Source organism: Pipistrellus kuhlii, unplaced genomic scaffold (genome assembly GCF_014108245.1).
Source record: "Pipistrellus kuhlii isolate mPipKuh1 unplaced genomic scaffold, mPipKuh1.p scaffold_m20_p_9, whole genome shotgun sequence".
In the NCBI taxonomy this organism is placed as follows: domain Eukaryota; kingdom Metazoa; phylum Chordata; class Mammalia; order Chiroptera; family Vespertilionidae; genus Pipistrellus; species Pipistrellus kuhlii.
The window spans coordinates 547,604-574,943 of NW_023425595.1; the positions used below are offsets into that span (position 1 = coordinate 547,604).

General features: G+C 57.0%; 1 protein-coding gene across 3 annotated transcripts in view; it reads right to left on the reverse strand.

Annotated features, from left to right (window-relative positions):
* CPT1A (carnitine palmitoyltransferase 1A) overlaps nt 1–25,605 on the reverse strand; it is a 38,193-nt gene extending 12,588 nt beyond the window's left edge. The window contains exons 1-9 of one of the 3 annotated variants that reach the window (XM_036427073.2): nt 25,461–25,605; nt 10,760–10,912; nt 8,003–8,142; nt 6,259–6,430; nt 3,811–3,912; nt 2,209–2,346; nt 1,646–1,723; nt 1,385–1,492; nt 413–500 (exon numbers count right to left, since the gene is read on the reverse strand). In XM_036427073.2, coding sequence (XP_036282966.1) covers nt 413–500; nt 1,385–1,492; nt 1,646–1,723; nt 2,209–2,346; nt 3,811–3,912; nt 6,259–6,430; nt 8,003–8,142; nt 10,760–10,900 — 967 coding nt within the window. In that variant the 5' untranslated portion in view covers nt 10,901–10,912; nt 25,461–25,605. Of the gene's footprint in view, nt 1–412; nt 501–1,384; nt 1,493–1,645; nt 1,724–2,208; nt 2,347–3,810; nt 3,913–6,258; nt 6,431–8,002; nt 8,143–10,759; nt 10,913–18,785; nt 18,806–25,460 lie in introns of those variants that run through there. The other 2 variants (XM_036427072.2, XM_036427071.2) reach the window with 2 other exon arrangements.
* Between the last annotated feature and the right edge of the window lie 1,735 nt (nt 25,606–27,340).

The window sequence follows — 27,340 nt, forward strand, 5'->3', positions numbered from 1 at the left end:
TATATATATATTTTAAAACAAACAAACAAAAAAACTTCAGTATAAAATTGCAGGATATAAAAACCAGTTGCATCTTTATACACTAATAATGAACTACCAGAAAAAGAAATTCAGGGGGAAAAAATCCCAGCCTGGCTCAGTGGATAGAGCGTCAGCCTTCAGACTGACGGGTCCTGGGTTGATTCTGGCCAAGGGCACAGGCCCAGGCTGTGGGCTCGATCCCCAGTGGGGGGCGTGCTGGAGGCAGCCAGTCAATGGTTCTCTCTCATGGATGCTTCTCTCTCTCTTCCTCTCTGAAATCAATTAAAAAAAAAAAAGAAAAGAAAATCCCATTTATGACTGCATCAAAGAGGATAAAACACAGAGGAATGGATTTCACCGGAGGGGGAGGCCCAGGACGCTGCGCACTCACCCGTCTCCTCCCCGGGGATCCGGGACGTGTTGAACATCCGCTCCCACTGCGCGGAGCAGAGCGGCACCGTGGAGCCCAGGAGGAGAATCTGCGGCAGAAACACGTGCCACCCGGGAAGGTTCCGGAGGACAGAGGAGCGGGCGGACGGCACGCGGGCAGTGCCGGCCGTGCTCTGGGCTCACCGTGCCCCTCGCTCCGTGAAGAGCTCGTCCCCGGGGCGCCCGCCTCCCGGGACTTCCCCGCAGGACCTGGCCACGCCCCCGCTTCCCACGCCACTCCCGAGGGACACGCTGGCCGGTCGTGTATAAACCGACACTTCTCAACCAGAGGGTATTTACGAAAGCCACGTCTTATTCCTGAGCGGCTCACCAGCTACACTGTTTTCCTTCAAAAGTCAACAAGAGGGCGGGCGCTGGAGGAAGGCAGGATTCAGCAAAAGAGAGAGACTCCCGGACATGGTCAGGGGCGTGGGGATTGTGGGGAAGGGGTGGGTGGAGATGGATGAGGCATAGAGCGGATACATGGTGATGGGATGAGTAAAATAAAATTTGAATATTTCCTTTGTACTAAAAAAATAAAGTGAGCAAGAGTCTCTTCAAGGGGCAAATGATAGAAGTACATCAGACGTGTCCCTCCCCCAGAAGCATCCCGATGCTCCCACTGACATAAAGCGCTGGGGGATCACAAAGCAGCTGGAGCCGTCACCAACCCTTGGGGCCTCAGGACCGCCACTCGGCGCCCGCGGGCCTGGAGTGCCGGGAGGCGGACAGGAGTGGCCTGGCGGGCGATGGGTGAGGAGGGGGGGCAGGGAGGGACGGGGCAGGAGGCAGAGTCCCAAGCGCCTGGGGAACTCTAGAGGGCGGCTGTGCTGGCCGTCACGGCTGGGGTGCGACGGGTGTGCACGCGTGTGTCCGAGCTCACACACGTGCCTCACAGAGCCGAGGGTGTCTCTGAGAAGCGGTGTCTGCTCACCGGTTTGAGCTCCTCCCGGTCCAGCTTGCGCCTGTAGAGCAGGATGGCGTGGATGGCGTTGCCCGCCCTGGCGGCCTGGATGTGGGTGGGCTGCACGTACAGCAAATCCTGAAACGGGGCGCGTGTCAGTGGGGAGCCGGCCCTCGGGGGCAGACGGGCGGGCGTGGAGCCCTGGGCAGAGGTAGCAGAACAGGAGGGGCCCGGCCAAGCCCTGGAGCCTCCCCAGCAGCCGGGAGGGCCGGCAGCCCCGGGAGCACTCACCATGGCGTAGTAGTTGCTGTTGACCATCAGCGGCCCCCGTCCGCGCAGGTAGATGTACTCCTCCCACCAGTCGCTCACCTGTTGGTGCGAACAGACGAGCTCAACCAGAGGGCACTGGCCCCACGGGGCTGGGGGTGTTTCGTGCGAGAAAATGGGGGGTGGAGTGGGTTTTTTAAGGTCACGTGTTGGAACTGCTACTCGCAGACTGGTGTGCAGGGAAGAGTCTGAGGGCAAGTGTAAGAATTCGACACCCCGTGCACCCCGCACCTGCTCCAAAGAGGAGCGTTCCCCGACACCCCCCACACCCCCCCCACCCCCCCCACCCCCGTCCAGGTCTCACTCCCTCCCTCTGCCATGCCCACTCCGAGCCCGGATGCCAACACCTCTCTTCCAGCTGTTCCTCAAAACCTAGACCCCCACCCCACCGCTCACCCGCCAAAGGTCCCCTGTGGCTGCCACCCATGGGGACGCCCGGATGTCCCGGGAACGGATCAGTGTCTCACATGAGAAATCTAGTTTCTGGGTTGGAATTCAATCAGGGAAAACCGTGGGCGTGCACTTACGTAGTTGGTGGCCCACCAGGATTTCAGCTTCAGGTACCACTGCAGCTTCGGCCCGAGGCTGACGGCAAAGTCCTCGGCGAGAGCCGTCATCCGCTTGAAGTCGGCTTCCTTCATGAGGGGCTTCACGGAGTCCAGGTACTGGGTTCGCGAGGGAAACACAGCCCGTTAGCACCCGGCTCCCTCCGGGAAAACGCGAGCACACGGAAAAGGCGGTCACGGCCTCCCCCACGCCGCCAGTCCTCCACCAGCTGGCCGACCCCAACGCGGAACGGCGACCTGGGGGTGACTGACAACCACTCCCGTCCGTTCTTTGTTGGCCTGCAAGCGCCCAGACCCTGCGTCACCAGAAAACCATCAACGTGACTTCCGGGTGGACCAGATCAGAGTCTTATAGACGTAAACGGGACGTTGCAGGGGTCTCCCTGGCCCTCCCGGAGCTCCGTTCTCACTGGCTGCAGTGATGGCACCGGGTGTGTGTGTGGGGGGGGGGGGGACGGGGAGAGCACCATGCGCGGAGAGTGCTGCCCAGTGCCTCCCACACCAGGACAGAAGGAGGGGCCGGAACAGTGACAGGGCACAGCTTAAAACAATTAGTCATGCCCCGCTGGGCGGCTCAGTTGGTTGGCGTGCCATCCATACCCCAAAAGGTCCTGGGTTTGATTCCCAGGCAGGGCACATACGTAGGTTGTGGGTTCAATCTCCAATCCAGGAGCGTACGGGAGACAACAGATCAATGTTTATCTCTCACATTGATGTGTCTGTGTGTCTCTCTCTCCCATCTTGTCTAAAATAAAAAGGTGTCCTCAGGTGAGGATTTAAAAAACAAAACAATTAGTAATGGAATCCAACAAAACCAATGACGTGGACACTTGGAGAGTGAGTCAGATTTCAACAAAGTTGTTTTAAAAATTTGCCAAGTGGTTTCACTACCATATATTATGCCTTTTATTAAAAAACATCTAAGTTGCCAAAACCTGTTTGGCTCAGTGGATAGAGCGTCAGCCTGCGGACTGAAAGGTCCCGGGTTCGATTCCAGTCAAGGGCATGTACCTGGGTTGTGGGCACATCCCCAGTAGGAGGTGTGCAAGAGGCAGCTGACTGATGATTCTCTCTCATCGATGTTTCTCTCTATCCCTCTCCTTTCCTCTCTGTAAAAAATCAATAAAATAAAATAAAAAATAAAAAAAGTTGCTGAAACCGGTTTGGCTCAGTGGATAGAGCGTCCTGCGGACTGAAAGGTCCCGGGTTCGATTCCGGTCAAGGGCATGTACCTTGGTTGCCGGCACATCCCCAGTAGGGGTATGCAAGAGGCAGCGGATCGATGTTTCTCTCTCGTCGATGTTTCTAACTCTCTATCCCGCTCTCTTCTTCTCTGTAAAAAGTCAATAAAATATATTTTTTAAAAACATCTTAAGTGGCGGGAGGGCAGGGGGAAGAATAAAACTCCTAAGACGTGCTGATGGGAAAAACATGCCCTGGAACAGCCTCAGCCGCTGCTGGGCGCTCACACCCCCAGGACAGCGGGTTCAGGGCAGTGGTCTCTGAGTCCCAACCCTCCCTCCCTCCCTCGGCGACGGCGTGCTGTGACCGAGGGACACCCACCCGGCTCACGGTGTCGCTCACGGCGGGCACCGGCAGGCGCGGCAGAGACGTCTGGAAGCTGTACAGCATGGGCTTCCGGCCGGAGAAGAGCTTCACCATCCCCTTCAGGAAAAGGCACGTTTTAGCCCAAACCGGTGTGGCTCAGTGGATAGAGCGTCGGCCTGCGGACTGAGGGGTCCCAGGTTCGATTCCGGTCAAGGGCATGTACCATGGTTGCGGGCACATCCCCAGTGGGGGGTGTGCAGGGGGCAGCTGGTCAATGTTTCTCTCTCATTGATGTTTCTAGCTCTCTCTCTCTCTCCCTTCCTCCTCTCTGTAAAAAAATCAATAAAATATATTTAAAAAAAAGAAAGAAAGAAAGAAAGAAAAGGCACGTTTTAAACGGTGAGACAGCCGGACACCGTTCTCCGGGGTCTGCAACTTACCGTCCATTTTCTGTGGTTCGTTTTCCCCATTTTCTGCCCCCGCCCTCGCAGGCCCCAGCAAAGACACTGGTGACCCTGAATAACCAGGCCGAGCGGAAGCTCAGGAGCTGGGAGATGCTGCACCCTGTCCGCCCCCGGGCCCCTGGGGGCGCGGCCTGACCGCCTCCACACCCGGGGAAGCCGCCCTCCCATCCTGCGAGGCTCCTGGGCTCCGGGTGGGCTCAGGGCTCTGTCAGCGGTGAGAAGGGCCGACCGAGGTGCCTCGGCCTTGGCCGAGCCCGGCAGGGCAGCGTGACCCTTTCGGTCACTGTCAAGGCCAGTGGACAGCACGCTTGCCCGCCAGCGGCCTTGCTTGAGGCTGCAGTGACCTAAACCTGGTCATGCCACGCCGACCAGACCTCAGAGGAGTGTCCAGGGCTCACGGGGGGCGGGGGCTGAGGGGCGTGATTCTGGACCCAACTGGGCCTCAGCCACCCAGGGAGCCTCACGGAACTGGTTTTGTCAAGTGCGGGCATCCCCTCTGGCATTAAACTGAGCTTCTACGGGAATTAGAAAACGGAGTGAAGCAGTGGCAGAACTCGGTCTGGGGAAGAGTGGTGGGGTGAGGGGTGAAGGGTGAGGGGTGGGGGGTGGGGCGGGCGGAGGGTGCAGTGGGCTCACACACGAGGTGGCCCCCAAACCTCTCTCACGAGCGGCCCCGGCCGCGGCAATCACCACGCAGACAGAGTCAGAGGCGGCCGGCAGCGGTACGGACAGCCCCGCACTCGGCAGATGCCCGACTGGCGGGCCAGGGGTGAGAGCAGGTGGAAATGACTAGAAGCTCAGGGTGAGTCACAGGGGGCTGGTCAGCCGGGGCAGCCACTCAGCCGTGACCTCACGTGGGAAAAGGACACCTCTATTTCATGGAGGACCTGGAGGACCCACCTCGCGGACAAACATAAAATGCCCAGAACTCACATCCGTTGGTCCCAGACTCATGAGTCACCATGAATCCATCCTCCCCGGCAACACCAAGGGTCAGAGGGAGAGAAGGTCCTGTGCGGATCCTGCTTTAAAAAGTGAAAGCTGCCCTGGCCCGCTGGGCTCAGTGGACAGAGCGTCGGCCTGTGGGCCGAAGGGTCCCAGGTTCGATTCCGGTCAAGGGCACATGCCTGGGTTGTGGGCTCGATCCCCAATGTGGGGCGTGCTGGAAGGCAGCCGATCAATGATACGTAAAAAGTAAAAGCTCGCTCTTGCTGGTTTGGCTCAGTAGATAGAGCATCAGCCTGTGGACTGAAGGGTCCCGGGTTCGATTCTGGTCAAGGGCCCATGTCCAGGTTGGGGGCTTAATCCCCAGTGGGGGCCATGCAGATTCCCTCTCAATATTGATCCTATCTCCCTCTCCCTCTCCCTCCCTCTCTGCAATCAATAAAAATGTTCTTTTAATTTTTATTTTGTACAGAGAGGAAGGGAGAGAGATAGAGATCCAGAAACATCGATGAGAGAGAGTCATCGATCAGCTGCCTCTTGCACACCCCCTACTGGGGATGTGCCCGCAACCAAGGTACATGCCCTTGACCGGAATCAAACCCGGGTCCCCTCAGTCCCCAAGCCGACGCTCTATCCATTGAGCCAAACCGGTCTCGGCAATAAAAATGTTCTTAAAAGAAAAAGTAAAAGCTCTGTGAGATGAGCCAAGCCCAGAGGGACAAACGCCAGGGCCTCACTGGCCTGTGGAATCTAAAACAGCCCCAGTGACAGAGCCGCGCGGACGGGCCTGACCAGGGTGGGGAAGGAAGGCCCGATGGGTAAGGGGTACCATGTCTCAGTACATTCCGGAGACTTAGGAGAAAGGGCGGGGACCCGAGGAAACTTTGGGGGGAGGTGTCACCGTCTGTGGTGACGGCCGCCTGGGCGTCCACGTGTCTCCAAACACAGCGAGGGGCTGCCCGGGCCCCACCGCCTCGCCCTCGCCCGTCCGCCACGCTGGGTCCCGCGGCCGGGAACACCCGCCCCGCCCTGGGCCCGGGGTGCGTCCACTTACGATCCAGACTTTGGTGGCCCGGCTCATCTTGCCGTGCTCGGCGAACATCCAGCCGTGGTAGGACAGCAGCACCTTGAGGGAGTACCGCATGGTGAAGATCAGCGCCACCCACAGGCCCGTGCCGAACAGCACGCCGCTCACCACGTGCTTCGTCTGGCTGGACATGTTGGCCCTGCCGGGACGGGACGACACAAGCCGGGGACGCGTGAGCGGGCAAGAGAGGCCGGGAGGAGACCCTGCACACGAGGAGAAGCACAGCCACGCATGCTTTGTGCCTCCGTGGCCCTGCTGCTCGTCTCCGTGGCCCTGCTCCTCATCTCGTGGCTTGGGGGAACTGCAGGATGTTTACAGAGTAAACACTCGGTGTTTTTCTCCCTGGCATCACAGGAGCAGACCAGTATGTGACGGAAGGAGTCTCCGAGATTTGGAAAGCCATCCATGGAACACTTGGCCCTCCTTCAGTGGCACCAGACATCGCACACGTCTCTGCCACAGAACTCACCTCTTTCTGAGCCTGTCACACCTGGAGTGAAGTGCAGCTGTCTGTACCAGCAACCAAGATACATGCCCTTCACCAGAATCGAACCCGGGACCCTTCAGTCTGCACGCCTATCCACTCTATCCACTGAGCCAAACTGGTTTTGGCGACACAGTCCCAATTTTTAACCTCTGAGAGGGCCTGCAGTGGAGATGTCCATGCGTGACATCCCCGAAGGAGGCACACACACACACACACACACACACACACACACACACCTCCTCGGGCACAATTCCACCCTTCTCTCCCCCTCCCTTCGCTCCACACCCCACACTCCCCCGCCCCTCGCCCACACAGCGTTCTGGCGTGAGCAAGCACACGTCAGGGACTGTGCTGCTTCCTATAAGCCGAAGGCGCTTTTCCGTAAGAGCAGGCGCGGATGAGCTCCCGTCAAAGACGAGTCCACACAGAACACCGTGCCGGCCCCACGGACAACGCTCAGGCGGTCCCCGCCGGCGCTTTCTGAACGTGGGCAGGGTGGCCCCGTCACCACCCTCGGTGGAGAGGGACAAAGAGGCAAATCTTGTAAAGACCCTCATGAAAGGGCTTTAGCTGGCCGGCACTTCCACAATCCAGTGCTCAGAGCAGCCCGCAGCGGAGAGCAAGTTAAGCATCTGCGGTCAACCCACGCCAGGCCAGTGTGAGGAGCAGGTAAGACTGGCAGAGCGGCTGCCGGGTGGGAGCGGAGGGATGAAAGGAGAGCGGCTGGGGCCGGGTGGCCAGTCCCTGCCCGCAGGCAGCCCGGGCACCTGGCGGGGGTCCAGGGCAGGCGCTTCCAGGGCACATGGCGGGGAGACCTCGCAGGGCCTCGCACAGGCTTATCAAGGCGGGGTCACACCCCCGGGGCCCATGAGGCTGTGGACACTCAGCTGGAGCCGAGTCCAAGGGCTTCTGAAGGAACCAGATTTAAACCTGAACCATGGGCTGGCTTATGCTCAGGCCAGACCCCACAGCAGCCAGGAGCCAGGCACACACACACACACACCTGCACCCGCACACGCACACGCACCAGCACACGCACACGCGAGCTGCTTCTCGTCCCTAAGAGACCCAATTCCACAGAAGCCCTGGCCGGAAACCCAAAGCCCGCTCATGGCACAAGGACGAGGGGCCTGGTATTTCCTGGAGACGGGCCTGAACCGCTCAGGGCGGAGGGAGCCTTGGCCGGGACCCGAGAGGAGAGAACACGGAGGACTGATCACTCACGTGGTGCCCAGGGTCCGGTTGATCTTCTCGATGATCCCCAGCGAGGGGTCGATCTTGGCGTACATGGTGGACATCACGCCCACCACGACGATGAGCCAACTGGAGGGACTGGCCGGGTACACGCCGGTGATTATGCCATTCTGAAGAGACAGGCGCCCGGAGCAGCGTCAGGAGCAGCGTCAGGCTGCGGGAGGGGTGTCTGCAGCAGGGACCATGCTGCCGCCACTGACACCTCCCCCAGAGCCTCCAGCTGCAGCTGCAGGGGCCTCAGTATCCCTCCCTGACTTCTGAGCCGGAGTGACCCAGAGTGACCCCAGGAAGTTAGAATCACCGAGTTTAGCATGCAGATTCCTGGGTCCACCCAGGAGCAATGACACCCAGGGGTTAAGGATGTCACTGAGCCAAGCAGGAAGTGCTCTCCCCAACCTGCTAACCCTCAACCTGCTACTCCCCAACCTGCTACTCCCCAACCTGAGATGCCCCTGGACAGCCCTCTCCAATTCCACCCTTCTCTCCCCCTCCCTTCGCTCCACACCCCACACTCCCCCGCCCCACTCCCCAGCCCCTCGCTCCCCCACCCGCCCCTCGCCCCCCCCGCCCCTCGCCCCCCCCGCCCCCCGCCCCCCCCCCCCCGCCCCTCGCTCCCCCGCCCCTCGCTCCCCCGCCCCACACTCCCCCGCCCCACACTCCCCCGCCCCTCACTCCCCCACCCCTGCCCCAGATGCCATTACCCTAAGTGTCTGCAGGACCCTCACTCCAGGTAGAGAATGTGGTGTAAGACACTCCCTCTCCTACCCCCCCCGCCCCCCCCCCCCCCCCCCCCGTCCAAAAAAACCCCAAAGAGTAGCAAGAAGGGCGGGCGTTGGAGGAAAATGAATCAGAACTGGCAGAATGTAAGCAGTGGGTCCTGGGAGGTGAGCAGTGCCACTCCTCTTTTTTTAATTTTAATTTTATTGATTTTGTACAGAGAGGAAGGGAGAGGGATAGGGAGCTAGAAACATCGATGAGAGAGAAACATCAATCAGCTGCCTCTTGCACACTCCCTACCGGGGACACCCCGCAACCAATGTACATGCCCTTGACCGGAATCGAACCCGGGACACCTCAGTCCGGAGACCAACGCTCTATGCACGGAGCCAAACCGGTTTTGACTATGTGGCTCCTTCTCTTGACTTTTGTGTAAGTTCCCAAATTCCAAGTAGAAAAATTCTTCCTGGAGCCATAAATAAGAGATTGATTTGACCAAGACAGTGGATTTAAAAACTCTCCGTGCTTTATCTGATTTTTTTAGAAGATGCTTGCATCCCTACAAGATTGTTTAAAAGGGGTGGGGTGGAATTAAGCTCGGTGAAACGGAGGGTTCTAGATAAGGAGGGCTCACCCCGCCCACCCCTCCTCCTCCTTCCCCTCCCGGGAGACGGCAGCTCCTACAAACCCTGTGGCTACAGAAGGCCGTGCACCGTTCAGGCCGTTTGTTTTCGTATCTACTGTTCTCCTTTCTCAGCTGACCGGCCAGACCTTTAAAATCAGGAACAGGCTGAAACCGGTTTGGCTCGATGGATAGAGCGTCGGCTTGGGGACTGAAGGGTCCCGGGTTCGATTCCGGTCAAGGGCATGTACCTTGGTTGCGGGCACATCCCCAGTAGGGGGTGTGCAGGAGGCAGCTGATCGATGACTCTCTCTCATCGATGTTTCTAGCTCTCTACCCCTCTCCCTTCATCTCTAAAATATCAATAAAATATATTTTTAAAAAATACCAACTGTGTAACCTACCCTGAGGGGAAAGGCAGAGGAGGACATTCATTTTTCACTGGAAACCCTTTCATTTGCTTGAATTTTTTAAACATGGCATTTATTTATTCCTTCTGTGATTTTTACTTTATTTTATTTCCCTCTCTTATTTTTTCTCCATCATCATTTACCCTCCTCCACCTCCCCCAGCATCTTCTCCACCTCCATCCCTTCTTCTTTGACTTTTATATTTATTTATTTATTTATTATTTATTTATTTAATAAACACCTTGCTAGTAATGTTCATTTCTTTTTTTTTTAAATTATATTTTATTGATTTTTTTACAGAGAGGAAGGGAGAGGGATAGAGTTAGAAACATCGATGAGAGAGAAACATCGATCAGCTGCCTCCTGCACAACCCCCTACTGGGGATGTGCCCGCAATCAAGGTAGTACATGCCCTTGACCGGAATCGAACCTGGGACCTTTCAGTCCGCAGGCTGACGCTCTATCCACTGAGTCAAACCGATTTGGGCCCTTTTGTGATTTTTTAAATAAACTAAATTAAAAGCAAGACAGGTGCTTAAGATAGCGATTAACTGTCCTCTTTCAGGAAACAGGACTGAGAACCTGCGAAGGCAGCTGCACTTGAGTTGACGTGCGTGTCTGCCCATGTTTGACCGCGTTACCCATGAGGCACCTGTTGGACAGACTGGCTGCACTTTCGCCCGAAACACCCGGTTTCCAGAAGGTGGGGGGGAGGCACCGGTCCTTACTCTGCTCCCTCCACGCGGGCTGCTCACCCTCTCGGAGCCCCCTCACCTGCCCCACAGGGGACTCCACCCGCCTCCAGAATGTCTTCCAGAATTCAGCGAGTCCATGTACGTCAAGGTGTGACATGAGCGTTAGGCGCCACGAAGATATGAATTAGGTGCCAAAAACCACTCAGCAATATGGGTACTTCACCCCGAGAAGGGCCCCGTGCCTCAGGGGGGACGCCCTGGATTTGAACAAGTGTCTGCACACCTTGAATCTGATGAACTTCTTCTTCCAGGAGTGAAGTCCGGACAGGTAGATCTGCTTCAGGGCCTCATGGCTCAGCCGCAGGTCGATGCCGTCGGGGGTGACCGTGAACTGGAAGGCCACAGCCTGGTGAGCCTCTGCCATCGTGAGGATCTCCTGGGAGGAGACGGAGACGATTGTATAGATTATATAGAGTGTAATTTGTCCTTACCCTTGGCCCTGACCCTCCCACCAACTTCCCTCCCGGCCAGCCGCCTGGGCCCCACCCAGTTGACAAGGGAAGAGGTGGCGGGGTAGAGAGCTGGTCCCATCCCTGCCCTCCACCTGGAGGCCACGAGTGAGTCACCACAGCCCTGAACCCTTATCTGCAAGCGGGCGGTGGGCTGACACCTTGGCCTCACCTTGGCCTCCGGTGCACCAGGGCGTGGAGCCTGAGAGTCAGACTTCCTCCCAGAGGCTGGGACTGAATTCAAGCCCCAGGGGGTCAGAGCACAGACCCCCGGGCAGGCTCCCCCGTCCAGTCCAGCCCTGCCCCACTAACGAAAGCACATTTCATCTGAGCTGTTCAGAGTCTACAGCCTGTCCTCTGTCTCCCATCATCCCACTCCCATCTGCTTCCTCTGCTTCCTCCCAGGGGCACGCGGCCCCAGAGGCTGCCACTGCCCTCACGGCCTCCCCCACCTGCTGGCCTCCGGAGGGTGAGGGAGCCCACCGTCTCCTGAATGGTCTGCACAGAGCAGCCTGTGGACAAAGTGGATAAAAAGGCAGCTAGGGCCGAAACCGGTTTGGCTCAATGGATAGAGCGTCGGCTTGGGGACTGAAGGGTCCCAGGTTCGATTCCGGGCAAGGGCATGTACCTTGGCTGAGGGCATATCCCCAGTAGGGGGTGTGCAAGAGGCAGCTGATCGATGACTCTTTCATCGATGTTTCTAGCTCTCTATCCCTCTCTCTTCCTCTCTGTACAAAATCAATAAAATATATTAAAAAAAAGAAGAAAAAAAAAAAGGCAGCTAGGAGCACGGGCTGGTTTGGCTCAGTGGACAGAGCGTTGGCCTGTGGACTGAAGGGTCCTGGGTTCAATTCCAGCCTGGGTTGTGGGCCATCCCCCAATGAGGGGGGGGGGCATACAGGAGGCAGCTGATCAATGACTCTTTCATCACTGATGTTTCTATCTCTAGCTCCCTCTCCCTACCTCTCTGAAATCAATATATATATATATATATTAAAAGGCAGCTAAGAGGAAAAAGCTATCATGCACCATAAGAACCTAAAATTGCATGGTGTCTTTTCTCCTTGTGTACAATTCCCCGTTTTTTACCCACATAAGCCTATGACGTGCAGAGGTGGGGCTGTCACAAAGAAGCCCAGTTACAAAAGTCAAATTAGCCTAATCTTCAGCCGACCAGACCGAACGATGCCAGGAGCAGGTGCCAGGAGCAGGTGCCGGAAAGGCACCGGACTTTCGTTCATTTGTTCCTCCCACAGGGCGTGGGCCTCAGGGATGGGCCAGGGAAGCAAGACCAGGAAGAGGCTGGGGGTGTTCCAGGCGAGTCCCCGAGGGGGAACAGAGGGACTTGCTTGTTTTGCAGTAGCCACCACGGCTGTCCTGAGCCGGCCTCTCCCTCCTCCGGCCCGAAGCGGGATTAGTGATCGGCCGTCCAAGCGGCTTGGAAAACTCCCTGTGCAACTGTAATGAGCTGAAATGCCACCTCAGTCCCAGGCTGCTCAGCAGCATTGGTCTCTGGAATGCGGCCCCCTGTGGCCATCAGGAGCACGAGGGTCAGAACCACAGCCAGCCCTGGCCATGGCTCCGCTGGTTGGAGCGACAACATTGATCTCTCTCTCAAAATCATCCAAATTAAAAAATAAAATAAAATCCATAGAAAACATCCTCAGTTGAGGATAACATACAGAATAAATTAAACCCACGTAAGAAAAACAAAAGGCCATGTCACCCCCACCAACATGGCCACAACCAGAAAGGCTGTGAGGAGGGCTGGGAGGGGGTGGGGAAGGATGTAAAACACGCAGCCTCATTGGAAAGCAGCCAGAATGAGAATGTTCCTGCTCTGACCGAGGCTCCCAGGCCTGCGGAAAGCCATCCTGCCCCTCTAGACGGACAGCTGCAGAAGCCAATCAGATCAGCAGCCTCCCAGCACAGGGCGGGAGTGCCAGCAGCTGAGTCAGGCCCAGGCCACCTGGAGTGCCCTCCCCGCAGCTAATCCCCCTGCCTGGTGCAGCTCCGGGTGGGAGGAGGCAGGCCGTTAAATCACGGCCAGTTAGGGGGACTGTCCTCTGCCTTTAAGTCTGGACATCGGCAAACAGGAGGAACACCTAACACCGGCCTCCCCTCCGGAGGGAGCAGCTGTGAGCATTTGGTGCGCTGACCTGAGACCCCGTCGCCAGCTCTCCCTGGCGTCCCAGGCACACCCACCCAGGCCGAGGCTGAGCCCAGCTGGGAACCCCCACCCACTGGGAGAGGAAGGCCCGGGGGCCAGCGGGCAGCCGGGCCTGGGTCTGGATCCCGGCCACCTACCCTGGACAGCCTCTCCTCGGGATCCCTCAAGTCCTCAGGGGAGTGGCCGCCCCACCACCTCTGGGGCTGGGGCTGGGCTGGGGCTGGGGCTGGGCTGGCTGGGCTGGGGTCTCACAGGCAGGACACAACTAAACCAGCAGTCTCGGCACCAGCCCCTCGTCCTGCATCGGGTCTCCAGGTGCTCGATGGTCTTACTCTGTACCTGCTGCTGCCACCGCCCTGTCTCCTGAGCTGTGTCACCTCTGTAACCCAGGCCCTGCAGGGGCTTAACTTCTACCCGCGCACAAGGCTGACGTCTCAGCACGTCTCCAGAGGCCAAAGCACATCCACCGAGGAAGAATCCTGCCCCCTTACCCCACCGCCTCGCCACTGCCCCCTGAGCCCCGCTCACCGCACCTGCTGGCTTTGGGAGGCATGCGCCCCCCCTCCCGCCCCGCCTGGGCACCTATCTGCCGGGGTGGAGAGAGGAGGCTTCCCTGGGGGCAGAGCCACGCCTGCACCTGTGCCCGATTCTCAGGTGGCTCCAGAGAGAACGCATGGACTGGCACGAAGAGCAAGGAGAAGGGGCAAGGAAGGTCACAGAGAGGAAATGAGAAGATACGGAGGGAGGAAAAGAGAGCTTAACCTCTCCCGTCACTCGCTGCCCCTCACATGGGCAGGAGGAGCTCCTGCAGGGAGCGGGGTGCGGAGGCCCCGCCTCCCGGGGACGGGACACACAGGTGGCTGCTCCTCCCTGGCTCTGAGGGCTGAGCACCTTGACTTTCCAGAAACCACCTCTGGGGCGGCAGTTGGCACGCACAGACCTCCTTCCTGGAACACACCTGCGGCCGAAGCCCCCAGCAGAGCGTGGGAACCGGGAGGCCATCTGAGGGCCATTACGGGAGAGAGATTTCCGAGGTCCGCACAGAGCACTTGGCACCTCTCGCTAATCGGCTCTCGGGGAAACACCCAGACCCAGAATAAGAGGCTTCAGAGTGAGAACAAAGACCCATTTATCACCACTTTAAAAAAAAAAAAAATCCACATCTCTTTAAAAAATCCACATCTGGTTTGGCTCAGTGGATAGAGCGTAGGCCTGCGGACGGAAAGGTCCCAGGTTCGATTCTGGTCAAGGGCATGTACCTTGGTTGCTGGCACATCCCCAGTAGGGAGTGTGCAGGAGGCAGCTGATCAATGTTTCTCTCTGATCCATGTTTATAGCTCTCTATCCCTCTACCTTCCTCTCTATATAAAATCAATAAAATATATTTTAAAAAAATCCACATCCCCATCCCGTTGGGCAGCTCAGTGGTTAGAGCACCGTTCCCATATGCCAGGGTTGCAGGGTTGAGCCGCTGTCAGAGCAGACAAGAACCAACCAATGCATTTGTAAATAAGTGGAGCAAAGTTGATGTTTCTCATTTCTCTCTCTCTCTCTCTCTCTCTCTAAAAATCAATTTTTAAAAATAGCCTGCCGGGCCCTAGCTGGTTTGGCTGTGGATAGTGTGTCAGTCTACAGACAGAAAGGTTCCGGGTTCAATTCCCAGAGAAGGGCACATGCCTGGGGAGCTGGGCTCGATCCTCAGAGTGTGTGTGTATGGGGCGGGGTGTGTGTGTGTGGGGGGGGGGGGGGCGCGCGAGCGCAGGAGGCAGCTGATGATTCTCTCCCATCATTGATGTGTCTATCTCTCTCTCTTGCTCTCTGAAGTCAATAAAAACATATTTATGTATATATATCCACATAACATATTGCTCTTAGCTGTTCCCTCCACTTCCCCATGCTCAGTCTCCCGTCACCTGGGCCAGCCTGGGACTCGGAGGGGAGGTCTGTGTCCTCCATCCCTTTCTATTTCCGGCCTCACACCCGCCTCACACCCGCCTGGAAGCGCCCTCTCCCAGGCCTGCTCTGGTCAGCCTTGGAACCGTGTGACCTCACAGGGTGAGCAGATCACACATCCCCAACCACCGCAGGTCCCGGTGGGGAGCCAGGCCCCAGGCCTGTAACCCTCCCGTTCACCTTCGCCCTGAGCAGGCCTCCTCCCTCGTTTCTGTGCAGCCAGGTTACCACGCCTTTCCAGGGACGTGTCAGTCCACAGCCCCAGGCACCAATCCCGTCCTCCCCTCCCCTCCCCTCCTCGGCTTTTCCCACCTCCAGTGACCTTCCGCGTCCCCTCCTTAATCTCCAGGCGGCAGAGAAGCCTGCGCACTGGAGGTCTTGCTCCCAGGCATGTCCTGTGTGTGGTCAGATCGGCTCAAACACTCAACAGTTCTCTTCAGGGTTAGCTGCTTCTGGCATGGACGGAACACACATTCCCTGCTGACGACTGATACTTGTCAATTATTTGTTTAATAATTGCCAGTTAAAAGCTACTCCAGGCCCTAGCCAGTTTAGCTCAGTGGATAGAGCCTCTGCCTTAGACTGAAGGGTCCCAGGTTTGATTCTGGTCAAGGGCACATACTGAGGTTGCAAGCTCAATCCCAGTGGAGGGGAGAGGGGGTATGTGTGCAGAACGCAGCCCCGATCAATGATTCTCTCTCATCACTGACATTTCTATCTCTCTCCCCGTCTCCCTTCCTCTCTGAAATCAATGAAAATACATTAAAAAAAAAAAAAAAAAAAAAAAAAAAAAGCCCCAGGACACGCACGCATCCTTGTTTAATTCTCTGAATCAGATCACGGGCTGCAGACAGCTCCCAACACTGAGCGTCAAACGAGTGATTGGAGGAGGAGCGGAGCTCATTCAGCTTTGGTAAGATGACCTTCAACTTCAACATTCTGCCCAATGCCTCGCCCGAACCCTGGGCCAATCACTGTGCTTTCCAAATGCATTCACTTTGACCTGCAGTTCCTCCTCACCTAAAACCTTCCACCTCAGAGGCCAGCGGCCTACAAATCCTGATCCTGCCCCAAAATCCAGAAGCCAGGTCCGTCTCCCTGGAGGAGGCCAGGCCCTCGGGCAGACAGGGGCCTCCGCCTTCCCAAATACCCTCCACCCCGCCCCAGGCCTGAGCCGGGAGCTGACGGACAGGGAGCCCGTTATTTGGAAAGAAGTCAAAGGTCATCACAGTGCAGTGTGGTGCCAGGCTGCGAAGCTCGCCCAGGGGAGATGTGGCAATCGCCTCTGCAACATAAAACGCACAATGAAACCGGTCCTGGGACGGGGGCGGGACCCAAGAATAGTCATTACAGTAACAGAGAGGGAGAGAGTGAACAGAGTGAACAGAGAGGGAGAGAGGCCAGGGGCAGGCAGGTGGGGAGGTGCGTAGGGAGATGGATGTGGCAAACAGATTTTGTGCTATTAACAACCAAGACACAAAGTATTCTTTCTACCAAACTGGCATGTGGCGGACAATGGATCACATTTCACCTGCACTGGCCCACGTCATTCCCGCTGGCCGAGGCTTGGAGGTCCAGAAACTTGCCTGAGGTCAGAGCCGGCAAAGAGCAGAGCGGGACATCAGACTCAGGTACCCCTCTGGCCTACCAAATGAGGTGGTGAGTCCACCACATAAAAAGTTCCAGCCCTGGCTCGTGTGGCTCAGTTGGTTGAGCATCATCTCGTGCCCTGAAAGGTCGCCGGTTCGATGCCTGGTAAGGCACATGCCTAGGTTTCTCGGGTTCAATCCCCGGTTGGGGTACATATGGGAGGCCACGGATCAACGTTCAACGTTCCTCTCTCACATGGATGTTTCTCTCTCTCTCCCCCTTCTCTCTTAAAAAAAAAATTCCACTTAAGGTTCCTAAAGTTACAACACAGATATAAAATTAGGTCACCCTGTTGGAACCAAATGACATGACTGCAGCCAGCAATAAAAGTACAGTAACTGCACATGCGGCAGTGCCAGCTCTAAAAAGCGTTCGCACGCCCGCCTTCCCGCCAGAATGGCACAAGTCCCCGCCCCAAGGGAGCTGGCCCTGCCTCCGCGGAAGTCCGGCTGACGGCCTCGCCGGGTAGCTCAGCTGGTGGGAGCATCGTCCCGTATACCGAAAGGTCGATCCCTGGCGGGGCACATGTGGAGAGGCAATTGATGGATGTTCCCCTCTCTCCAAAATCAATAAAAAGATATCCTCTGGTGAGGCTTAAAAAAAAAGGAATCCGGCTGGCAGCGGGCCCATCTCACGTCGAGGTCAATGACTGTGCTGGAAATTCTCTAAGAAAATGGTACCCACAGGGAGCAACAGCTTAGCACAGCTCAAGTGCCAGCAGGGGCTCCAGAAGCACAGCCCTGCCCCTCACCGGGGAGAAAGCCCGAGCCTGTGACACGCAGGCCACCATCGCTGGAAACACTGAGAGAAGCCCAGGAGGAGAATGAGCAGCGTTATCTTTAGTGAAAGCCAATGCAGTTATTACAGCATGTAGTCAGCATGCACGGCCAGCATGTACAGTCAGTATGTATGGGCAGCATGCACGGCCAGCATGTACAGTCAGCATGTATGGTCAGCATGCACGGCCAGCATGTACAGTCAGTATGTATGGTCAGCATGCACGGCCAGCATGTACAATCAGTATGTATGGTCAGCATGCACGGCCAGCATGTACAGTCAGCATGTATGGTCAGCATGCACGGCCAGCATGTACAGTCAGTATGTATGGTCAGTATGCACGGCCAGCATGTACAGTCAGTATGTATGGTCAGTATGCACGGCCAGCATGTACAGTCAGCATGTATGGCCAGCATGCACGGCCAGCATGTACAGTCAGCATGCATGGCCAGCATGTATGGTCTGGTGAGCAACGCCCAGGAGGGTTCTGTTTGCCCCCGGAAGTACAAGCTCTCACGTGGGAAAACCACACCCCTGCCATGCAGTCTACCAAGGCTGGCCTGGGCACTGCTACCAAAGCACTTCCAGAAAAGTACCAGGAAGGGTCTGGAAGGGTTTCCCTGACCCCCGCCTGTGCAGGACTCCTCTCCCACCCCTTCTCCCCCCTCAGCATGTGGCACTCCTGCTGCCAGGCGCGGACCAGGGCGAGAGGTCAGGCACAGCGACAATTAGCAGTAACAGGAGGAAGGAGAAACAGGCCCTCTCCACTCTGTGGGCGAGAACCCTCCGTGCACCCCCACATGCAGAGGGGTGCTCTGTGATTGTGCTGAAAGTGTGGACACAAACACCTACAAAACTCAAAACTCACTTTGTGTCTGGGAGGGCGGGAACTTTCACTTATGAAACATTTTATCTCCAACTCATGCCTGGGCCTTCAACAGTTGCATTTTTATTTTATTTATTTATTTTTTTTTAAATATATTTTATTGATTTTTTTACAGAGAGGAAGGGAGAGAGAAAGAGAGCTAGAAACGTCGATGAGAGAGAAACATCGACCAGCTGCCTCTTGCACACCCCCGACCCGGGAGGTGCCCGCAACCAACGTACATGCCCTTGACCGGAATCGAACCCGGGACCCTTCAGTCCGCAGACCAATGCTCTACCGCTGAGCCAAACCGGTTTCGGCAACAGTTGCATTTTTAAAAGAGCTAATTCCTTGCAATGAAGTATCTTGTAAGTAAACCATTTACATTTGCCCAGTACATGTGCAGAGTCAAGCCAGGTCATACAGGGAATTCTGAATCCTATTTTTCTACGGCTGTTAGAATGCATCGAGGCTACTGTCTGCCAAGAGTTGATAAAAATAAAGCAAATTCAAAGTTAAGCCTATGTTGCCCCACACCAACAATGGGGAAAGGTCACTGAGGGTCACGTTTTTGGTAAGAACCCCGTAAGCATGATGGCAGGGAGAGGCATGCACCTGCCCAGAGATTCCCCAGTCTCTCCCCCTACCAGGATGCCATTGTCACAAATGTTTCTAAAACCATGGGGAGGGGGGTGCCCCAATTTCCCACGCATTCTTCACCTTTGCACCCGGAAGTACAACAGAACCTGTTACACTGCACATTCCAGTGGAGGCAGGGCAGGACACTGTCAACTCACCCAACCCACCCGCAGCCCCGCACTGCGTGTGTGTGAGGACCTGCGTTCATTCTCTGCCCTGAAAACTACTCCCACGCCGGCCTCACGGGGCCCTCGTAAAACCCGTGACAGGATGGCGGGGGTCAGGGCACCACTTCCCAAAAGCGGAAATGGAAACCCAGAACCCTCCGCGGCTGATCCAGCACTGAGTCAGTGGGCGCGGGGTGGGGGGTGCGGGCACCGCGGTCTGGAAAGCAGGGGAAACGGGAGGGAGACGGGCTTTGGAGGACACAGATCCAACTCACCCCTTCCTCAGCCGGACATGCACCGGTGTGTGCGTGTCCCCTTTGAGAAAATGTCACTTCAGCCTTTCGTAAGATCTGTTTATGGGCTTGTAAAGTACAGATGCTCCTTGACTTAATATCCCAATAAACCCACTCTAAGTTGAAAACGCATTTAATAACATCGGAGCTCCGCTCGCTCGCCCAAGTTTCTGTTCGCACCCACCTCCCTCCCCGCGGCTGCGGTTGCCTTGGCGACGGAGAGCGTAGATGGGACCCGCTCAGCGCGGACCGGCGCGGACCACCTTGGACGGGCCCTGAGCTGCCGACCAATGGCTTCCGGTGCCGGACACGTTTTGTTGTGTCTCCGAGCCCTCTCGGAAGGCAGGCAGTCGGAGCATTTAAAAGGAGGCCAAAAAAAATAAAAATAAAATAATAATAAAAAATAAATAAAAGGAGGCCAAACGGTTGGCACATTTGCTTGTGTTTATGAAATTAAACATCCAGTCAAAATGCAAACCAGCCGAAACCGGTGTGGCTCAGTGGATAGAGCGTCGGCCTGCGGACTGAAAGGTCCCGGGTTCGATTCCGGTCAAGGGCATGTACTTGGTTGCGGGCACATCCCCAGTGGGGGTTGTGCAAGAGGCAGCTGATCGATGATTCTCTCATCGATGTTTCTGACTCTCTATCCCTCTCTTCCTCTCTATAAAAAAATCAATAAAATATATATTTTTAAAAATGCAAAGAAAAACTTGAAGTGAGGAAAAAATAAAATAAAATAAAAATAACATCGGAGCTTAGCCCAGCCGACTTTGAGCACGCTCAGAACACAACATCTACTCCTTAGGCAATCCATCTCCATAAGTCAGGACCGTCTGCCTGTGTGATACCCACAACCTCACACCAACAGGAGAGCGAGTGACGGGACCAGGTCCACAGTAGGTGTTCCCAAAGGAACAGTCCTCCCTCCTCCGAGAATGTGGGCGGCCACTGGATGTGACTTCTTCCTCTCTCAGTACCCACAGGTGATGTCTCGGTGGACATTAACTTTTTGCAGCGTTGCTGATTTGTTTTACATATTCCTCACTGTACCTCCTATTACTCCAGGTGTGCTTGAGAAGGTAGAAAGAAACCCAAACTGTGCACATTAAATCTTTTTAAGGGCAGTGGAGGAGCTAACACCTGGGGAATCAGTGGCAAACACCTACTTTTAGAAATGTGGAATTCTTCCATAAGAAGCAGAGTTTAGCCGAAACTGGTTTGGCTCAGTGGTCTGCGGACTGAAAGGTTCCAGGTTCGATTCTGGTCAAGGGCATGTACATTGGTTGCGGGCACATCCCCGGTAGGGGGTGTGCAAGAGGCAGCTCGTCAATGTTTCTCTCTCATTGATGTTTCTAGCTCTCTATCCCTCTCTCCTCCTCTCTGTAAAAAAAAAAAAATCAATAAAATATATTTAAAAAAAAGAAGAAGCAAAGAGTTTAGAGCACATGACAATTCCTTAAAAGTAGGGTTATTTTATGTTTGCTTTTAACACAAAGCATGCATTATCTTTAAAAAATAAATAAATACATACATGTGTGTGTATATATATATATATATATATATATGCATATGTGTGTGTATGTATTGATTTCAGAGGGGAAGGGAGAGGGGGGAGAGATAGAAATACCAACGCTGAGAATCACGGATCAGCTGCCTCCTCCACACCTCACACTGGGGATTGAGCCCGCAACCTGGGCATGTGCCCCTAACTGGAATGGAACCCGGGACCCTTCAGTCTGCAGGCTGACACACTTTCTGTCCACTGAGCCAAACCAGTGAGGGCTACATGCATTCATTTTTTTAACAAGGGGCGAAGGATTCTAAAGAGCAAATCAACCCCTAACTTAAAACCTCAGAAACGGAAAGGACAACACAGCCTTCGGAATGCTGTGCGTGTGCGGAGCCCCTCAGGAAGCCAGGACTGGTGAGAGCGAGAGCGGAGCTGTCCCCTTTGGTGTGGGGAATGAATGAGCTCACTCGTACCCTGACCAGACGCCCCTGATCACAGTGACAGGGTAAAGCAAGGTGCACGGCTAGGAAGGAGCCAGCAGCTTCCACTGCCTCTGCCTGACCGGGCACCAACTTCCTGCGCCCCGAAGGACCCCCACCACCTTAGGGGGTCGCAGCAATCCGGGGACAGATGGTTTGCGCAAACATCCTCCAGACAAATATCCAAATGCTGCTCTGGCTCAGGGAAATGGGAGGAAGGCCAGTTTAGGGGCCATTAGGAGGCAGAAGTGGCAGGTGGGCTGGAGAGACAGTCGGAGGGCACCCAGGGCCCCTCCGGTTCCCGGGACGGGTGGGGGAGGGGGGTGAATGACCCCATGAGGAGCATGGGAGATTCTTTCCCTTATTACCGAGAGCATTAGTCAACAGAGCCGAATATCAACAGGACAACGATTGAAATTTCTTTTGAGAGCCACATTTTTTTAAACTTAAAACTTCTTCTAACAACACTTCTGCAAAATAGACTCACCCAGGCTGTGGTATTTTGTGGAAGAGCCACACTCAAGGGGCCAAAAGAGCCGCATGTGGCTGGCGAGCCTCAGTTTGCCCACCACTGGCCTAAAGATCGCCAACCATTAGTCGGTAATCCTTGGGAAGGAGGGCAGTAGCCAGCCTCTTTCCCAACCCTCCAGTGGCCACCCTGCCATTCAACCGGGAGGGGCAGGCCTCACACTCACACCACTTCTTTCAATGATCAACTTCCAGGGAACACTAGCGCAGGACATAAAAATAACACGCACAGGAGCAAAGGTGGGCATTCCCAACCCTGAGGCTCCCAGTCACCCACACACACGAGCAAAGCTGGACATTCTGTAACTCTGAGGCTCCCAGTCACCCAAACAGGTCTCGTTGGCCAGAGTCCAGGGCCTGCTGGGAACCCAGCATCCACCTGGTATTTGTTTGGGGTAAAAGGTGAAGTTCACCTTTTAGGCAACAAAGTATTACCAACCAACAGCAGAAAACATTCCTTACTGGTGTTAAGTAACAGTTGTTGTTTTTTTAAGCACTCCCTGTACTGCCTCGATTATTTCTGGAATCATCAGAGAAACTGGGGAACAGTGGTGTGTTCTGCAGAGGGTACCCCGAGTGAGGAGGCCGACTCTGCACCCCACCCCCCATGCACCCTGTCCTTGGACTTACTTATCTTGAAACGAGAAAAGACCTGGCTGAAGCCACTCAAAGAGAGTAGAAACCTCCGTCCACCGTGAAGGTTATTTCTGAAACACACTTTAAACACACTAGTTTGAATAACAATGTTACTCTCAAAAGCACACTTCTCGGGGAATTCAAGTCCAGGCTCCCATCGGCAACAAAACACTGGCCTGCCAATAATAACCATGCAGAGTGACTAAACATTTTTTTTTCCCCAACAAGGGGTAAAAAAAAAAAAAAATGCTCCTGATCAAAGTGCAGAACCAGCTCGGGGCCGGAGCGGGCGCGCGCGTTTCCGCCTCCCACCTTCTTCCCACCGCCTCCGGAGCTCGGGCCGCGCCTAATTGCTCCACTGGAAAGCGTCCTCCAAGGCTCTGCCAGCAGCGGCGCCCCAAACACTCCGCCCCTCCCCCGCCCGCCGCGGGGTCACGTGACGGCGGAGAAAAAGTAGGGGAAAGGTTAGCGGGAGCCCCGCCCCCGGCCCGGCGCGCCCCGGGCGCTCAGATCCTGTTCCACCCGCCGCGCCTCCGGAGACCTGCCTCGGCTCTCGGGCGCGCGTCGCCGGCGCTGCCACCCGGGCGACGGCGAGCGGAACGCGGTGCCTCTTCCGGAGGCCGAGGCCTGCGTGCGCTCAGCCTCGGGGGCAGATAGGAACTCGGTGTGCCCGGGGGCATCCCACACCGGGAACGCAGCCCCGCGCCCCCGCGCGCCGGGAGCGCGTCCGGAAGGGGCTCGCCGGGACGCACCCGGAAAGCCTAATTAACGGCGTTTCTATGAATGAGCACGCCGGGCCGGGGTTGCGTAAGCGCCGGCCTGCGCCCCGGGACTCCCGGCAGGCCCGGGCTTGGCCGCTCTCCGTGAGCACTGGGCCGAGCCAAGGCCAAGGGCTTAGCGGCACCCGGTTTCTTCTCGGCACCCCCGGGGCTAGGCCGTTTGCGTTCAGTACATCCTCGAAAGGTTATGTTGACCTGTGCACGATGCCAGTTTCAAAGTATGCGCGCTCCTAACCCTGGCCGGCCCTGTTTCTGGTGCAAAAAACAGCTTCTCGGAGGGCGATCAATGTGCAAGGTCCAGCGGGACCTCGCTGCCCGGGGAGGACACCGGGCGTTTGCTGGCAAACAGAGCCGCAGGACACACAGACAGACCCGGGTCCCAATGCGGCATTCCGTCCCAATCAGACGCGGCGGCTCCAGATACTCCCTGGCCTCCACCGCCGGCGCTATCAGCCTCCCCGGCCTCCTATCTGTGCGGCGCTCCCGCTTGCAAGTCACCTTAAGCGACTGGGTGAGGGGCGGGCGACGCTGGCTGGCATCAATAAAAGACCAGCGAGTTCGGCCATATTTTATTCATGCGGTTTATAAGGAAATAAACATGCTTGAATATCTGGAATGACCAGAAATCGGACGCCTGTGCAAAGAAAAACGGTGTAACAAAAGACACGTTTCAAAAGGTTCAACTGATTTCCATTTCCTTCGGTCACTTACAAAGTTACCGGTTTTCTACTAAAAATCTGTCCTTGGGTATTTTCATAATCCACGGAGCCCCAGGGGGACTGCAAGCCTGTCTTCAACCTGGGGAATTACTTGGCATGTTTCACCGACGGTGTTAAAAAAGAAATGAAAGTAAAATCGGTCGTCATCTTTGTTCTCTAGGTCTGTAAGGAGAGCCAGCCACCATTTACATTGTAAAGACGCGGACCCACACACACACACACAGCCCGGCGAACAAAACGAAACAAACTAGCAGGGGCCTCGCGGGGGGTGGGGGGAGAAGTTGGGGTTAGGGACTCGCCCGCGACCAACTCGCAGGCCCGGTGGGTCCTGGTCACGTGATGCCGTCCCCCCACCTTCACACACACACACACACACACACACACACACACACACACACCGGCACCGCAGCTCCCGGTCCTGCGCGACCCTGGGCAGGTTCTGCACCCCCACCTGCCCCGGAACCCGCATGGCCCGGAGGGATGGGTGTTCGCAGGCGGAGACACCGGTCCAGCCCTCTATCCGGGCCGCTGCGGGCGCTCAGACCGGCCTGCAGGACCCATGCGTGGGGCGCCCGCGCCAAGGGCGTGTCCTGGAGGCTGCACTGCGGGGGGGGGGGGCGCGGAGAGTGGGGGGGACTGGGGTGCCCCTCGGAGGTCCGAGGACCTAGGGTCCCCTGCCTCCCGCATGGACTGGGGTACCCCAGACCTAACCAATCCACTCCGCAGGGTGGGTTCGGAAGACGGTGGGCGAAGAAAGCCGCGGCCCGACTATCTCCAGGCCGGAGTCGCCCGGCCCACGCCCGGAACACCAAGCGTGCCCCCCTCTCTAGCTCCTGAACGGTACCTGCCTGGGGATCGACGACCGGCGGGCGCACCCCCAGACCCATTCCCCTCCCAGGGAGCGGGTGGAGGTGGGGCGGGGAAGGACGCTGGCGGCCCGCTGGCCCCGAGCCCGTGGCGTCTGGCCAAGTCCGGAGCGCCGAGCAGCATCCCTCCCGCCGCAGCGCGGAACCTGCCCGCGTGCAGACAGACCCCCGGGAGGATCGACCCCCAGACCAATCCATTGGGGGGGGGGGGAGTTGGGGAGCCGCTGCCCCGCTCCGGTTTGGGGTTCTCTACTGACCCCGTTGTCCAAGAGGGATCCTGGGGGTTCCCCTCCGGGTCCAGGCTCAGAAGGCGGACCCCCCCACTCCCCCGCCTGCGTCCGGGCCACGGCAGTCCCCGCGCGCTCCCCGCCCTGGAGCCCGCCGCCTCCACCCCCGCAGCGCTCCCAGCCCTCCCCCCGGCGCCCGGCCTCGGCCCGGCCTTACCGAGTCCGGGACGGAGCGCGGCGGGGGCTGCGGCGGCGGCGGCGGCAGCGGCGGCGAAGTGAGCGAGCAGCGACCCGGCGCCGGGAGCTGGGGGACCGCGGGCACGGCTACTGCCGCCGCCGCCGCCGCCGCCGATTGGCTGCGGCGGGGGAGGGCGGAGCCTCCGGGCGCCCGGCGGGCCGGGGGCGGGGCCTGGCCGGGGCGTCCCGGGGAGGGAGCGCGTCAGGTGGGGAAACTGAGGCTCTCCCAGGCGCTCAGCTCTAGGTTTCACCAGCCCGGAGCCTAGAGCAAGATTCCCCACGCTACCAGCCTCAGCTGCCTCCTCTGAAAAGTGGGCCAACTCATCAAAGCGCTGAGCACGCGCCCAGCTCCTGCTCGCCCCTTAGAGCTATCGCCCTGTGTAATCCTCAGGGCAGCCCTATAAATAGCCCATATCAGCCCGGGGAGGGGACCGGGGAGTCACTAAGGTGTCCACGATCACACAACTAAGAAGATGGATCCCGCCGAAGCCGGTTTGGCTAAGTGGATAGAGCATCAGTCTGCGGACTGAAGGGTCCCGGGTTCGATGCCGGTCAAGGGCATGTACCTTGGTTGCGGGCACATCCACGGTGGGGGGTGTGTGTGCAGGAGGCAGCTGATCGATGTTTCTAACTCAATATCCCTCCCTTCCTCGCTTTAAAAAAATCAATAAAATGTATTTTTTTAAAAAAAAAAAAAGAAGATAGATCCAACCGACCTTGGCTCCCGGCTGACTCCAGGGCCCACGCACGAAATGGGACCTTATCCACCCCCACACACACACACACACCGCCCCAGGGACGGCTGATACGACGTGGCTCGAGGGGCCCTCCTCAACTTACAGGATTAAAAACACTTTTGAGAGGCTTTGGTGAAATTTCATAAAGGAATTAAACAGCCTGGTGCATGCCAGGAAAGGAGTGGCAGGAGATGGTGACAGAGAGGCCCAGACTCCTGCGCCCGCTCCGGAGAGGGGCTGCCGCGCCGGCCCATCTCCGGGATCCAGGAAGCGCCCGCAGCCAGGGTCCCGCGCTTCCCAGGGCCAGCCCCCTCCCCTCCCCTCCCGGCCCGAGCTGGTGGTGTGCAAACAGCAGGCGCCCCATAAGTGCACCTGTGCATGAACAAAGCCTCGGCTCTCCTAAAGGTCACTCCCTCCCTGTGGTGTGGAAAGTCCACGCTTGCCCCTGTCTCTCTGTCGGAATTATTGGGCGGTTACCGCACAAGGATTTGGCGGAGAAAATGAAAGTCCCCATCGGTTCCCGCCGCCACGGCCACAGCTGACGGCTGGTGCACGCGGTCCGGGCTGTTCTCAGCCACGTCATAGGACCCGGGCTGCTTGCAAAACTTGTGTTTTCACTCGGCTTCTGTCGTGGACAGAGTTCCTGTCGAGGCTCCGAGATGCCCACGCTTTTCATAGTGTTTATCCCACCGCTTGGACTGAGCCCCTCCCCCCTTCTCACCAGGGCGGGTAGAAATAAAGCTGCCTTGGCCCGGATGTGGTAGTGGTTTCTCTCTCTAAATCCCTATTAGTGAAGCAGCCAGGTCAAGGGCAAGCACATGAGACGTTCTGGTAACACTGTAGTGCGGGCAGCCCTTTAGAAAAGCTATAGGAACCCCAGGATCTCACTGCGCAAGCTGTCTTACCCCCTTTAAAAATCTTTGCCAAAACCAAAGGTGGCGGTAGAGATCCCTCCTTGTTTTAAATTGCATTTCTTTGCAGTTAAAAGTTGGCCCCGACCCTCTCCTCTCCCATCCTCTCCCCCCAGGTTTTGCGCTCAGGGGAAGGCAGGTGATCCCGGCCAGAGCACACCTGCCACCCGCGGCTGCACCGCAGCTGCCTCCGGGGCCACCTGCCTGCCTCC